General features: G+C 40.8%; 1 protein-coding gene across 1 annotated transcript; it reads left to right on the top strand.

Annotated features, from left to right (window-relative positions):
• Window positions 1-5,703: 5,703 nt before the first annotated feature.
• LOC114080083 (vomeronasal type-1 receptor 4-like) lies at window positions 5,704-6,648 on the top strand. Its single transcript, XM_027921626.2, has one exon. It carries the CDS (start codon window positions 5,704-5,706, stop codon window positions 6,646-6,648), a length of 945 nt encoding a protein of 314 aa, XP_027777427.2.
• The last annotated feature ends 10,074 nt before the right edge of the window (window positions 6,649-16,722 follow it).

Below are 16,722 nucleotides of genomic sequence, written 5' to 3'. Positions count from 1 at the left end.
AACACAGTCATCATGACGAGGCAGATCCAGGAGGAACTTTCCTGTGACCACCTGCAAAAAGAGAGATCTGAGCTCTACTGCAAAAAATGTTTTCTTTGAGAGAGGCTTTTGTCCTTTGTTGCTTCTTTTCCCCTGTCCTCGGGTCACCTAGGAAGCCCTAAGCATCTAGAGCTGCAAGAAGAGTGTTCAGATCAAGATGTGGGAAAGAGGAACAGATGAAGTATATTTGAAAAAAAAAGGTCCTATGTGACCACAAGTGTTTTCCAAACTCTTCTGTGTGGTCTTGAGTTCAGTTTTTGTCTGTATCAGTCTATTTGACACCTTTTAATCACTGGACTCATTATATTTGTTAGATGTGCTTGTTATTTGCAGGTTGGGGATAGTCAAGGTGGTCCCTAACCTTGGGAAGACTAGCTCTGCCAGGGCTGGGAATCTCTTAAAGGAAGAAAGTGACTCCACAGAACATGGGACTCATATAAAAATTCATCTACTCATGGCTGTGGGTAAAAACCTACCAGATAGGAAATAGGGTGAGCAGTTAAGGAAATCTCAGGTATAATATACTGACCATGTTAGAGGTTCTGTATTCTGAATAGGAGTTTTGCCACATAATTACATGATTAGTGTTCTTCACATGGGGGAATACATGTGTATTTAAGAGAGAGAATGGGTAAGTGAATTGTTCTATTTTAGTCACCATTTTTCTATATGTTATGGGGTTATGTTATCTACATTAATATGCACAGTAAAATTTATAAGTTTCAAAACTTGGGCCAAATATAGAGTACATATAGTTTTCAAAGAGAAAGAGTGGCCAGAATGTATGTTAATTATGCTTTTAGTGACTAATCAGTAAAATTCATAAAATACAAAGAGATATTACCTCACAAGTGTTGGGATGCGTAATACAAAGAAGATCAGAGTAAACGAGTATTGACAGGAATATGGGGCAAGTCAACCTTGGGCAGATTATGTGGGAGATCAGCTAACCTGCACCCCACCATGGAAAAGTGCAGGAGGACGCCTCTGAAAATGTAGAGTAAAACTCACCTGTGGGACAGCAATCCCAATCCCTGCTGTGCATCTAAAGGAAAGTATTCATAGTCAACAGGACGTCTGCACCTCCAGGTTCACTGCAGCACTGTTCACGACAGGCAAGACAGCAGCAAGGTGAGATGTGGTGTCCACCAGTGTGTGCAGGTGTGTAGGTGAGGTGCTGTGTCCATTAATATGCAGGGGAATGGTACTGAGCCTTCAACCCAGGGAAATCTTGCCACTGTGCTGACCAATGATCCTGCAGGGCAGCATGGAAGTGGCAAATAAGAATACTGTTGGAGGGGCTGGGGTATAGCTCAGTTGGTAGAGTGCTTGTCTCAGATGCACAATCCCCAGCACTGGCAAAACAAACAACAAACAACAAAAAATGAATACCGTTTGATCTGACCCATGTGGCTTCTAAAAGAGTAAACTTCACAGAAACAGAGTGGAATGAGTATTGTAAAGAGGTGGTTAATGAGAGACATGGGGAGCTGGTTGGAAGTGCACAGAGTTCCATTACCACATAAATGAGCTCTGGAATCTACTGTGCAACATATAAACTGCAGTTAGCAAGACAAGGTTGTGTTCTTGAAATTTGCTGAGATATCTTCAATGTCCCCCACACAAGTTAAGTATATCTCATGGTAGGTAGGTAAATTAACTGGCGTGTGGCAATCACTTCACAGTGTCTACCGATGTCAGCTCCTCATGTTGTACACCACAAATGTACACAAATTCAGTTGTCAGTCCCACCTCCATAAGCAGGGCTGATCTGAACGCATGTTCCCCTACTGTTCGGGGAGGCTTGGCTCCTCACCCTGAGCTGTAGCCACACACTGAAGCTCCCCCATCCCTCAGAGCCATGAATCCATTCCACATCCATCCTCCACACAGCTGTGTTGTGACATATTTAATGTCCCTTCCTCAGTGATGTCTCTTCTAGTGGCCTCAGGACTGCCCTTCTGCCTTCCATTAACCCATCAAGACTCACCATCAGAGCTCTGTCTTCTCTTGTATCCACCCTCAACTCCATTTCCTCAGTTAGTCCCCAGGGCCCCTGAGCCCCCCACAACCAAATGTCCAAGGTCAACTCTCAGCCTTCTCAACACCCAATTCAGGCTCCAAAGTGACTGCAGCCAGGGCCATCGTCCCCCCACCTTCCTCCTGGGGCACAGCTCTTCATATTATTTCTTCCATGTGTGCCTGGTCCTCAATCAAGACACTTTCCCTGTTTCACGGGTGTCTTTTCTGTCACTCAGTAACACGACATGGTTGTGGGGATTCATATTAGTCCTGAAATCTAGAAGTGTACATTTTTACATTTGTGTTTCCTTCCACTTTTAGCCTCATGGCCCCTTTAGCTCTTTCCCCACCACCTTCCCCTGCTCTTTCATTGTTCTCTGTCTAATTTGTCTTCTCCAAGGCCCATTATCTCTGCATAGACTCACTTTTTGTCACACTCTGGGGCTGTTTTGGACAACTAACTAATGCAGTCCCTGTTCCCCCATCCGTGTTCACAACTTCCCACCACGTGAAGCTATGAACACCTCAGAGGCTTTACATCCAGCAACCTGCAACTTTATTTTGTATTCTGTCCCCATCCCCAAAAGCATCTTCATTCCTGTGTGACCTTGCACCCCATGTCTCTCTTACCTGGTTAACCCTATGTCCTTGTGTCCCTTGGATCCTCCCCCCAGGTGTGCCCACACCTAGGCATGTCCATGAGCTTTTTCTGGATAGGTAATGAGTTTTTGCCTTTTTTGCATCTACCTCCTCTCTTTTGCACTCTCTCCTCCATGTCACAGGAGCTCTACCATCTTGTTTCTCTGTCCACGCTTTCCTCATGTCTTTATTCTTTTATCCACTCCAGTCTCACTCCTATTTAGTGTCAGTGCCCAAAACCCACCTGTGTTCACACCACAGGTTTTCACGTGAATGGTAAATCTCACAGCATTAGTTAAGGTGCCTCGGTGTATACATTGTCCTTGCAGGGCTGGAGGGAGTACAGTAACTGAAAGGGCTCCTGTGCTGTGGTCACCCCGCGGGGCTACTGAATTAATGTTTGTATCCCTTGAATACCTGGTATTTACAGAAATCTTTACTCAGAAACGGCAAACTGATTCTGCTGATGTCATTGTTGAAGGAGAATTTTATTACATTCTGTTTGTTTGAGGGATATTGCTCTGTTTCTCCCTTCTGTCAGTAGTGGAGGTCAATAATGGCACGGCATATATATTCACAAAATAATGATATGAATTAACATTCAATATGTAAATGAGTCCATTGAATTTTCCCATGTTTTTGCAGATAACTCTGGTGGCTTCCAAGGTGATAATAGCATCACATTCTCTCTTTTTCTTGTACCTGTGTTAATATCCTTCCTATGTGTTTTCTCTCTTTCCATTTCTGTGCTCAGACCTTCAATCTGGTGCTGTTCATTGAAATGAAGAACAGGAAGCAACTAGATTTGGGTAGAAATCTTCCCAGGGAAGGAAGAAATAATATAAGACATGCAAACCTCACTGCCAGCCCTTCATATGACAGACCTCAGTACTTCCCAACCCCTCTAAGTGACACCCTGTTGGTCTCCCAGGATCATGGATAAGTAAGAGTCTCTCCAAACACTAGAATATCCTCTGAAGACATGTTATGAAGAAAGTTTAAAATTGTTATTCATAAGTGACACCTGGGAGAAAGTTTCCAGCAGTGTCCTCAGCTCCCCCAGCCTGCACAGCCATTGCTGCTGCTGGCACAGTGGTAATTGCAGGTCCCAGGGGAGGTGAGGTCAGAGAGTCACAGACCCATATCTCAGGAGCTGGCCGCCTCCCTGTAGCACACCTCTTGGTCACAGAGGCCTCTGCACTGGGGTCACCATCCTGGCAGAGAGGAAGAGCCTGGTGAGTGACTCAGGGTGAGTGTGAGAGCAGCATCTGTGAGAAGAGACCCATCAAGAGTCTGGGTAAGTGATCACAGCCAAAAACGGATGCTCAGTTGAGCCCTACAGAACCCAGAGCCACACAAGTATTAAAACGGTTGATGAAGAATGGCTCTAGGTAGCAAAGATAAATGGGTCCTAGCCTAAAATGCCAAACCATCAGGAATCCTAATTTAACTATATGTGATTCTTACCGACAGAAATTGCTGTGGTTTAGTGCAAATAAAAATTAAATGTGATTTTCAAGGTGCACAAGGAGGTTGTTTTAAAGTCACCCAGCTGCTCAGTTTCCCTCACAGGGAGTCTACACTAAATCTTCATGATTTCTAGGTCCAGACTTTGTGTGTGGAGTAGGAGGTGCTCACAGGAATCTTCATAGTTCTGTGCAGAGAGAGAGCTGATGGTGACTGCTCAGGTAGAATATTTTCTCTGACTATCAGCATGGTGCAGCCAAGGGGGATAGTAATGGTAGCAATCCTGAAAGCCTAAGAATTCAATGATAGTGAGGCCATTTCTCTATATTATGGAAAGAAACATGTATGGAAATAGTGGACAAGATTATTACAGATTACTATTATTACCTGTAAGAGCTGTATATTTTTAGTATGTCAAAAATCTTCTGATTGTAGTGAATGCACCATGTGGCATAGGAATCTGATAGTGGAGCAGGGTATGAATGTGCAGGAAAGCTCTTCACCATCTGTTCAGTAAGATGTGAACCTAAATTTTTCTACCTAATAAATTAAGTTAAAGATATGCATTTATATGAATGCAGAAATTCTAGTATTTGACTTTTAAATGGCCACAAATACCAGTTTTCATAGATGGCTTCCATTGTAACATCATTCACTAATCTTACTTCTTTGAAATATTTTTTCTTAGGTATTACTTAGCTCATGTTTGTATCTTCTGAAAAAGTGAATATTTTGTTTCTACACATACTCTTTAATCACGTATTACTTCTTGGTATTCCAAGAGTTAGGACATGGCCTGGGATTGAGGCAAAATTTCTGTGACAGGGGCCACTGAGCTGTATTCCTAACATACAACTACATGAGTCATGGGGTAGCTGTCCTTATGTGCAGCCAGTCCTGCCTCACTGCAGGTCGATGACCATGAGACAGGTGCCTGCAGGGCTAGAGTTCCCTCAGTGCACCTTCAGGTATTTAAATATCTAAATGTTCCTTCATATTTGATCTTGTACATAGAATAACTACTTACAAAAAATGAAAACATTTTACAATTAAAAGTTGAAAAATAACACTAGTTTGAAGACAATAGGAATATAGACAAATGGAAGTAAATGTGAGCTGGATTGATAAAAGAACCAGCTCATTACCATTACAGAAGCTTGATGGTTCATGCTATGCTCTTTGTAAACACTCATCCAGGTTCAAGACCCTTCTGTGCACCTGATCAGAGTATGAATCTGGACAGAGACTTAACATGTGTGTGCACAAGTTCTCCTGGTCATCTCAGCCCCTTTGTCGTGTCATGAAGATTCAAGAATCACCATGTGCTGCCTTCACAAGAAGGATTTATACACATCCTGCCTGAACTAGTCATGAACCTCATTAAAACCTGCTAGTGAAAATAAAACGTTAGGTAAGTTTTCACAGTGTTAACTCTGGAGTGAAGGCAATATTGGATCTTGGTTGAAGGACAAGTGCAGCCCAGGCCTCCTGTTTCTCTCCAGGACCCTCTGGCTGGGACAGCAGGGAACTGGGAGGATGGCAACCAGTGATGTGGCTCTAGGAATCATCTTCTTGTCACAGACTGTGGTTGGAGCTCTGGGCAATTCCTCTCTTCTCCTCCATTACCTGGTCCTTTACTTCACTGGGTGCAGGGTAAGACACACAGACTTGATTCTTCAGCACTTGATTGTGGCCAACTTGTTAGCTCTCCTGTCAAGAGGAGTTCCCCAGACAGTGGCAGCTTTTGGAGTGAAAGATTTCCTCAATGATTTTGGATGCCAGCTGCTTTTCTATCTTCACAGGGTGGGCAGGGGTGTGTCCATTGGCAGCACCTGCCTCCTGAGTGTCTTCCAGGCCATGAAGATTAGTCCTGAGAATTCCAGCTGTTCAGAGCTTAAAGTGAAAGCTCCCAAATACATTGGTTTCTCCATATTCCTGAGCTGGATTCTGTACCTGCTTGTAAGTATTATGACTTTTTCACAAATGACTGGAAAAAGGAGCAACAATAATATCACAAGCATGAAAGATTTTGAATACTGTTCTGGTGTTCATCCTAGCAAAACCTTACAATCACTGTATGCAGCATTGGTAACATTCCCTGATGTCCTGTGTGTGGGGCTCATGCTCTGGGCCAGCAGCTCCATGGTGCTCATCCTGCACAGACACAAACAGAGAATGCAGCAGGTTCACAAGACCAGCTCCCCCAGGTCTTCCCCTGAGTCCAGAGCCACCAAAACCATCCTCCTCCTGGTGAGCACTTTTGCATCTTTTTACACACTTTCCTGCATCTTTCAGATTTGTGTAATTTTTATTTATAATCCCCACTGGCTGCTGGTAAAGATGGGTGTAATAGTTGCTGGGAGTTTCCCAACTCTCAGCCCCTTTCTGCTCATGAGCAGGAACTCCAGTGCATCCAGGCTTGGTCTCCCTTGGATAAGGAATAGGAAAACCCACGATGTCAGGGGAATGTGTAAATTGTAGGCTTCACACAATTCTTATGTTTCTTCATTTGTACTTCCCAATTACAATAATAGTGACACAGTCATATCTCAAAGAATGACAATCAAGACACATGTGCTTTTTTATTATAGTGTGTGCATATGTGTACCTGAGTATATGCACATGTATAACACTTAGATTTGGCTTTTCTGTACATCCAACAATATTTTGGGGAAAGTAGATGTTACCAATAGAAATTTCAGACTCCATATACCAGTTGCAACAAGAACAAAATTCTTTAGCATAAATCTGCTTTCTTTGTTTTCTTGCTATCCTGATTTATTAAATTGAGAAAACAAGTGACATTCCTTTTTTATTTATCTACATATTATTTTTATGTCTCAGCTGTGTTTTTTGAAGGAAATATCAGTGAACAGTATCAAACATTTGTCTTTTGCAATGAAATGAGACATATGTTTCATGTAATCTTGGACATGATAGGAAGCAGAAGTCTACTGATGTCCTCTTTATTAAACAACTTATATTGAATTTTTTTATTTCTGTGCTGTCATTATCACAATGCAATATTTTTGTCATAAGATAATTAGAATTTACGCTTTATTTACTGTTCGCCTTGGTCATTTAAAACATTGGGTGCTAATAAATTTTATTTCACTACTTATTATTGAATTAGTTTTATGTACCTTTGGAATGTTTATATGTATGGGTTGGCATGTATTTCTAATAAAATCTCACAAACTGAATGCACCTGTGCAAGCAGCTGCTACATGGTAAAGAAAGCCATAGTCTGTATGACTCCTGTTTCCTGTATGTGTTCCCAAGAGTGATCAGTATGTGACTTTTAACTGGAGAGATCAGTTTCAATGATTTGCACTTAACATAAATGAAATCATTCAACATCATCTGTTTCATATTTGACTTCAAAAATGCCATATACTTCAAATCTGTATTTTCCCGTGTTGTTGATGATAGAATCAAAATAAAGGATTTCAAACAATTCTAGCATTTCTCCCTTGTGGATGTGATTTATGTTTCCAACCCTAGTTCCATGTGTTCGAATTTTTGCCCCAGTGTGATGTGCTGGGTGGTAAAACCTTTGAGAAGTGGGTGCAATACAAGGTGATTGGTCATGTGGGGGTCACCTTGGAGGGGATTAATGATGGATTATATTAGTTCCCATGAGAACAATGCAGCTGTCTCCACTGTCTCTTGCTCCCTCTTCTGCTCTGTGGTCTCTTCTGTACATGATTCTACCTTTGTGATTCCATCTGCTGTGAGGCCCTCACCAGGACTGAGCAGATGCTGGCACCATGCTCCTGAGTCTCCAGAAATGTAGTTCAATAAATTTCCTTTCTTTATAAGGTGTTTGTGTAGGCATTTGGATAGGCAGCAGAAACTGATCAGTACAACACTTTGGAGCATCATGATCAGCATTGACATGTGGGATGTGCAACATGTTTTCATGATACTTTCATGTGTTTCTTCACACACATGTATATTCATGAACATATATTTATGTATAAGTATCTAGAAATCACACACATTTGTCTGATCATAGAATTGCATGCACTTGTCTTTAGCATGTATTACCAGAGTTCACCAAATATTTCTATGAATTTCAACCCATTAGGTGTGCCTATATTTATTTTTATATTTTTGAATAAGAAAATGATTTTATTAAGCTGAATATGAAAAAAACCCAAAATCTTTTTAGAAATAAACCTGAATAAATAATGCTCTTATAAAATTTACATTTCTCACATTTAATTGAGAGATATATTTTACATATGAGTATTCTTCTTTTTGTAATGGACTAATTTCTATGGAACTTTAAAAATAGTAAATAGCAATTGGCATATGTTCTTAGACTGTGCTATGACATAGTTAGAATCTCTGCTGATCAGAAGCAGCAGGATAAGATCTGATTTGTTAAACATCAAGAACTACATTTCTAAAGAGACTTCTACCTCAGCGCACCATTTTTATTGATGTGTCCAGTGTTGGCTGCGGGTGCCACATAATCAGCACATTTCTCCTGAAGTATCAGATACTCATGGATCAACTGAGTTTTGTTCCAAATTCTTCACACTTTCCAAAAAGAAATACACTGGTCTTCTCTCCCCAGGGAGGCAAATGTTAAATGCAGCTGTTGTAAACCTTCTAACTCACAATTAAATCTAGGCAATGAATTATTATTAGAAACATCTCTAAAGTCATTTTGGCATGAAAAACAATAGACTTCTTCATAACTCTCCAAAGTAGCTTTCCATTTTTAAATACAACCTGATAAATAAAATATTTGACATGTATTTTATCAATTCTTCTCTGTATGCTACACTTATCCTCAATAAGGTTTAAAACTCAGTTTTCAAAGAAATTCTACATATCAAGCATTTTTGAAGAAGTTTTGTTTTCACAGAACTGAATTTTTGCTTTGCTTATATATCCATGAAGATTAATTTGAGCATGTACATATATACAACGGATACATACATATGTGTAGGTGAGCTAGTTATACCTAGAATAAAACTAGACCCAAGGGAAAAAGTGTGAGGTGCAGTTATGTCTTCCTAGAACCCTCCTCTCTGTTGAGGAGGCAGGTAGAGTGTGCTGCAGAAGCCACGAGTCTGTGGAAGCGTCCTCATATGTTAACTCCCATCATCATGTGTTAACATCCCATCCTCATGTGTTAACATCCCATCTGGTCTCCCCAACACAGCTGCATTCACATCTGCTTCCCTGCAGCACTGGCCTCTACCATCTCTCAGAAATGAGGTGTGCTTGTTGGCACATCCAGTGCTTTTTGCAATGCTCTGGATAACTCCTCCTCTGCACTGGTGTTCAATCGTTTGTGTTCAGTCAAATGACCATCCAGAATTCAAAAAATACCTCCTTCTGCAGCTTGTTTGCATCTCATACTCCTTGAAGAGCACATGTACACCTTCATTTCAGTTTCTCTTCACTTCCTGAATGCTGGGACTCCATCTTCATGCACAGCTGTAAAAGAAACCCTCCACATGTGGCCCTGTGGTTCTTTTAGCTTTGCAACTTTTTGGTCCAGTGATATGTGCAGGCACACATTATCTACCAAGTCAGTGGATCATATATTATTTGTTACCTACCCCACTTTCACATGGTGTAGTGATTGTAAGAGCCTCATCCTAATGGGAATTTTTCAGCCTGCTTCCTGAAAATATTAACATCCTCCTGGTAACCTGTACTAATGTGTCTGCAAATGTCTTTAACTTCTTCTTTGGTTAAGAAAATAAAATATCTGGAAGGCATTGGGAATCCCCGCTGTGTGGAGGGTGGAGCAGCCTGCTAATTGCTGTTTTTTTTTTTTTTTAAACTATGAGACCTTTCTTTACCTTAACTGGATTCCTCTATATCCAGGTTCTGGAATACATCCCTCCCAAAGCTTCACAATAGTGTGTTGATTGTATATGTATGCAAAATTGTCAAATACTTAATTGCTCACTTCATACAGCTTTTTAGGGAGAGGCAAGGATAGTTCAGCTGGTTGCATGTGGAATTGGCCTGCAAATGATGCAGGTGAGTAGGGTGGGTTGACCTCATCCTTGTGAACAGAATCCTGTAATGTCACTTTGGTGTTAGCTTTCTTATTTATATCTTTGTTTTTGCTGTGCTGGAGGTTGAGTATAAGGCATTCTGCATGTGAAGCAAGTTTTCTACCACTTAGTTACATCCCAGCCTTCTTTATAAAACACTGTGTTTGCAGCATGGTCTCACTAAGTTGCTCTGGATGGCTTCAAACTTGCAATCCTCCTGCCCCAGACTCCTGAGTAGCTGAGATTACAGGTATTTATCTTCCTTGTCTGAATGCCTAATCTCATCAATCTTTATTAAATGTTTCTTGAAGCAAATAAAATAAATAAACTTGTTCTCAATGACTGCATTTGTTCCATCACTGTTTTACTAAACTATTCGCTCATGGAAACAGTTTCCAGCATGAACACAGTGAAGAAATGGGCCTTGACATTGTTCCACATTGATTGAGTTTCCTGTGTGTGCTCATGTCTCAAGGGTGGGGGCATGTGCTCTTTTTACTACATTCTGTTCTGGATATTTAGGCTAATTGAGAGCCTTCAGTGACAGGGATTGTGTAAAATTTTGGAGCAGAATCCAGCTTTGGTTACTGGAGAGAGAAACAAGACTGAAACCAAAGAATATCAAGAAGTTTGGAGATCCATGAAAAAAGATGTGCCCCAAAGTGTCCAGATCCTCAAGCTACATCAAGAGACATCTAGAGGAGATATAAAACCATCCAAAGTAAATGACTCTTATGGGAACAGGGCCATGCAGCTTCCACCATGAGTGCTGGTTGCTCACATTCTGGGTTACACATGTATTTAAGAGCACCTTGTCCAGGAGCCCATGTTAGAGGGCACTGTAGACTTGTCCCACTACAACAAACAGGCCACAGACAGAGGCTTTGGAGAGTTCCCTGCCTCATCTTCAGGTTGTGCTTGTGGACCTGTGAACCCTCCTGGGTGCTGTGTGTCCATGTCCAAGCCTCAAGGAGAGAAGGGGTTTGGGTGCCTGTTCCATGAAGCTGTAGGTTTCAAAGATACAGAAGAATGTAGCCCATCCCAGGTGGAGAGATGACCCCAGGAGACTGAAGTCAGGAGAGCCTGAGGCTGGATGTGGAACTGGGAATCTTCCAGAGGGAAGAGTCTCTGCCTCTCACACAGGGATAGGAGACAGCATTAGAAGCCTGTTTCCCACTTCTATGACAAATCCCCAGAAGCTCAGTTTCCTGAAGAGAGAAGAGTTTATCTCATAGTTTTGGTATATCATGAGTATGGCACCAACAGCAGCTCAGTTCCTGTGAGTCTTCTGGGCTATGTCACAAGATGCTGGATGATATTAGGGGAAGAATGTTGTGAGAGGAAGGTGACATGGTGAGGTGTATTCTAAATGTCTATTAGGCCCATTGGGTTTATAGTACTATTTACATTGGTAATATCTTTGTTGATTTTATCTTTGGATGACTTATCTATTGGTGATAAAAGTGTGTTAACCTCACTAGGTATTATTTTATTGCAGTATATCTGGGATTTAATGTCAAGAATTATTTCTTTTAATGTGTCCTGACATTTGGGGTATGTATATTTAGTACAATTATTTCTTCTGGTTGAATTGTTCCCTTTAGCAGAATGTACTGTCCTTTTGTGGTTAATTTTTGCTTGAAATCTCCTTTGTTTATATGTGAGAATAGCTAGCTCCTCCTGATTGTTTTCAGATTCCATTTGTGTGATATGTAAATGTCCTTTTACAAACTTCAGCCTGTGGGCATCTTTGCCTCTGTGATCAGTCTCTTGCAAACAGCATCCAGTTGGATCTTGTATTTTGATTTATTCTGCTAATGTATGTCTTTTTATTGGGGAGTAGAGGCCATTTATTTGCAGAGTTAGTGTGAATATAAGTTTTTGCATTCCTGAAATTTTTGTTTATTTGCCATATTTTATTTGGTTTTGATTTTCATTTAGTTGTTTACTCTTATAGTGGGCCTCATCCACTTGGGACCTTTTTTGTTTGTTCTAGGATTTCTCTGTATGTAGCATATCTTTGAATATTCTTCATAGTTCTTGCTTTTTGGTTATGATTTCTTTTAGTATAGCTGCATCATGCAATGTTTTAATTTCTCCACTCATTTTGAAACACATTTTTTTTGGATATAGCAATTTTGCTGGAAATTATTCTTTTTTTGAGCTTAGACTATGTCATTCTATTCTTTCCTTGATATTGGTGTCTGAGTTGAGAAGACAAAGGTGAATCTTATTGATTTGCAACTAAATGTGACCTGATGTGTTTTTTCTTGAAGATTTTATTATTCTGTCTTAATTTTCAGTGTAGATTATGATGTGTCTTGCAGTGTCTCTTTTGGCATTGTGTATTTGTGGTCATTTATGATTTCCTATATGTTGATTCCTATCTAATTTCTTTTGAGAACTGTTTTATGTCTCTATGTCATTGTGTGAACATTGTGTGTTTGGTTAACTTCACTTAGAATTATCTTCTCCAACTGAATCCATTTACCTGCAAATGCCATGATTTGGTTCTTTTTAAATGCTTAGTAAAATTCCATCCATTCATCCACTGAAGGGCATCTAGGTTGGTTCCACAGTTTAGCTATTGTGAATTGTGCTGCTATAAACATTGATGTGGCTGTGTTCCTGTAGTATGTTGTATTTAAGTCCTTTGAGGATAGTCCAAGGAGAAGAATAGCTGGGTAAAATGGTGGTTCCATTCCCAGATTTCCAAGGAGTCTCCATACTGCTTTCCATATTGGCTGCACCAATTTGCGGTCCCACCAGCAATGTACAAGTGTTCCTTTTTCTCCACATCCTCGCCAACACTTATTGTTGTTTGTCTTCATAATAGCTGCCATTCTGACTGGAGTGAGATGATATCTTAGAGTAGTTTTGATTTGCATTTCTCTGATTGCTAGAGATGATGAGCATTTTTTCATATATTTGTTGACTGATTGTATATCTTCTTCTGAGAAGTGTACGTTCAGGTCCTTGGCCTATTTGTTGATTGGGTTATTTGGTTTTTCAGTGCTTAGCTTTTTGAGTTCTTTGTATACCCTAGAGATTAGTGGATAAAGATTTGCTCCCAGGATGTAGGCTCTCTGTTCACTTCATAGATTGTTTCTTTTGCTGAGAAGACACGTTTTAGTTTGATTCCATCCCATTTATTGATTCTTGGTTTTAATTCTTACACTATAGAAGTCTTATTAAGGAAGTTGGGGCCTAATTCCACATGATGAAGATGAGGGCCTACTTTATCTTCTATTAGATACAGAGTCTCTGGTTTAATTCCTAGGTGCTTGATCCATTTTGGGTAAAGTTTTGTGCATGAGATAGGGGTTTAATTTCATTCTGTTGTATATGGATTTCCAGTTTTCCCAGGGCCATTTGTTGAAGAGGCTATCTTTTCTCCAGTGCATTTTCTTGGCATCTTTCTCTAACATAAGATAATTGTAATTTTGTGGGTTAGTCTCTGTGTCCTCTATTCTGTACCATTGGTCTACCAGCCTGTTTGGTACCAATACCATGCTCTTTCTACTATTACTCTGTAGTATAGTTTACGGTCTGCTTCACTCTTCCTGCTAAGGATGCTTTACCTATTCTGGGTCTCTTAATTTTACAGATGAATTTCATGATTGCTTTTTCTATTTATATGAGAAATGCCATTGGGATTTTGGTTGGAATTGCATTAAATCTGTACAGTACTTTTGATAGTATGGTCATTTGATAATATTAATTCTGCTTATCCAAGAGCAAGGTAGATCTTTTCATGTTCTAAGGTCTTCTTTGATCTCTCTCTTTATTATTCTGTAGTTTTCATTTTATAGATCTTTCACCTTTTTCTTTATATTGATTCCCAAGTATCTTAACAGTTCTGGGAAATTTCTCTGTACTTCATTATCATTTAGTGCTTTCCTACAGTAGGTGCACATTGAGATCCACAGATTTGATTCTTGGCCAACTTATGGTAGCCAACTCTTTGGTCATTCTCGCTAGAGGAATGCTCCACACAGTGATATGCATGAAGATCTTATCCATTATTTTTCATGGAGTTTTGAAGGGGCCAGTGACACCTGGAGACATCCAAAGATGAGCTACTTAACCACGACTGCAGGAAGCACTTGGCTCTGTGGTATAGCAGCAGTTGACATAAAAGGCAGAGCTCTAGAAGACATCAGCTAGTCAGAAACAGCAGCTAGCAGAGAGAAGCGAGATATCCAGCATATGTGTGTAATCCATGAGGTCAACTCCAACTTTCAAAGCTGCAGGAGAGAATAGAAGACTTGGAGTTCCTGGAGTGGGTGGAATCCCTGCAGCCAGCCACAGTGACCTGGTGGGCAGGATGATCTGGATCTTTGGGCTGCATGCTAGGATTTGGATCAATCAGTCCTTGGTGGAGTGTGTCTGTTTGTCCTCTATTGTCAAAGGGCTAAAAATATCCAGGAACATGCTGGTCCCAGGGTCTGGCCAAACTAGAGACTGGCCAGATGAACTGGCCCTACTGTGAGAACTACATGGCCACATGCATCCCTGGTAATCAGGCTGTGGTCCTGATGGCCTGAGAGAATGAGCCTATGAGTGATGACATGCTGCAGGGGCCAGGGCTTGTCATGTTGCATGATTTAGAGGAGATCCAGGAGAGTGGGACCAGCTACCAGGTAGGGAAAAACATTGGAAAAGCCCCATCCCTCAGACAGCTGGGCCTTAAGTTCCCCCATTATTCTTAAAGTCTTGGCTGAGCCTGGGCCACTCTTCTCCCTGCTGTTGTAGCACTAAAGGGCCCCAAAACCCTTCACTCAGCTTTTCAAGGAAGAAACCCAGATTCTTGGCTTTTTCAGTATTTCTTCCCCTAGAATGTCTGTATATTCTCATCTGTGTGGGACAGTTACCACTTTTATGTTTTCCTGAAAAGGCTCCCTGATTCCAGGTGTTTTCACAGGACACTAATAGATTTTTTCCCCCTAGAAGATCAGCATAAAATGAGGACTCTCTTATCTTCCCTCTCCTCCAAAATCATGGAACCAGAGCAGGAGCTCTACCCTCTTGTTTCCCAGTCCACCCTTTCCTCATGTCCTTATTCTTTTAACCACTTCAGTCTCACTCCCATTGAGTGTCGCTGCACAAAACCCACCTGTGCTCATGCCACAGGTTTTCACCTGGATGGTCAGTCTCACAGAATTTTGGTCAATCTCACAGAATTTGTTAAGGTATCTAAGTTTAAGTATTATCCTTGCAGGGTTGGAGGGATTACAATAATTGAAAGAGCTCCTGTGCTGTGGTCATCCCTTGGGCTACTGAATTAATATTAGTAATTATTAAGACTAATATAAGTAGTTTATAATTAATTAGAAATCAATATTACTAAATTAATTAATAATGTAAATATTATGTTTGATATTTACAGAAATGTTGGCTCAGACAAGTCAGAAAATCTTGTTGATGTCATTGTTGAAGGAGACTTTTATTATATTCTGTTTGTTTGATGAATATTGCTCTTTTTCACCCCACTGTCAGTAGTGGAGTTCAACATTGGCAGGGCGTGTTTATTCACAAATTATGATATAAATTAACATTCTATTATGTAAATGAGTCCAATGAATTCACTCATATTTGTGAGATGAATTTGGTTACTTCCAAGGTGATACTAGCATCCATTCTTTCTTTTCTTTGTACCTGTGTTAATATCCTTACTATGTGTTTTCCTTCTTTCCATTTCTCTGCAAATACCTTTAATCTGATGCCATTCATTGAAATGAAGAACAGGAAGCAACTAGATTTGGGTAGAAATCTTCCCAGGGAAGGAAGAAATAATATAAGACATGCAAAGCTCACTGCCAGTCCTTCATATGACAGACCTCAGTACTTCCCAACCCCTCCAAGTGACACCCTGTTGGTCTCCCAGGATCATGGATAAGTAAGAGTCTCTCCAAACACTAGAATATCCTCTGAAGACATGTTATGAGGAAAGTTTAAAATTGTTTTTCATAAGTGACACCTGGGGAGAAAGTTTCCAGCAGTGTCCTCAGCTCCCTCAGCCTGCACAGCCATTGCTGCTGCTGGCACAGTGGTAATTGCAGGTCCCAGGGGAGGTGAGGTCACAGAGCCACAGACCCATATCTCAGGACCTGGCCGCCTCCCTGTAGCACACGTCTTGGTCAGGGAGGCCTCTGCACTGAGGTCACCATCCTGGCAGAGAGGAAGAGCCTGGAGAGTGACTCAGGGTGAGTGTGAGAGCAGCATCTGTGAGAAGAGACCCATCAAGAGTCTGGGTAAGTGATCACAGCTGATCACAGTCAATTGAACCCTGCAGAAGCCAGAGCCACACAAGTATTAAAACGTTTGATGAAGAATGACTCTAGGTAGCAAAGATAAATGGGTCCTAGCCTAAATGCCAAACCACCATGGATCCTAATTTAACTAAGTATGATTCTTACTGACAGGGATTGCTGTAGTTTATTGCAAATGAAAATTCAATGTGATTTTCAAGGTGCACAACGAGGTTGTTTTAAAGTCACCCAACTTCTCAGTTTCCCTTACAGGA

The sequence above is a fragment of the Marmota flaviventris genome, chromosome 18 (genome assembly GCF_047511675.1).
Source record: "Marmota flaviventris isolate mMarFla1 chromosome 18, mMarFla1.hap1, whole genome shotgun sequence".
In the NCBI taxonomy this organism is placed as follows: domain Eukaryota; kingdom Metazoa; phylum Chordata; class Mammalia; order Rodentia; family Sciuridae; genus Marmota; species Marmota flaviventris.
The sequence above is the reverse complement of the archived record's forward strand: the minus strand, read 5'-3'. Positions and strand labels throughout refer to the sequence as shown.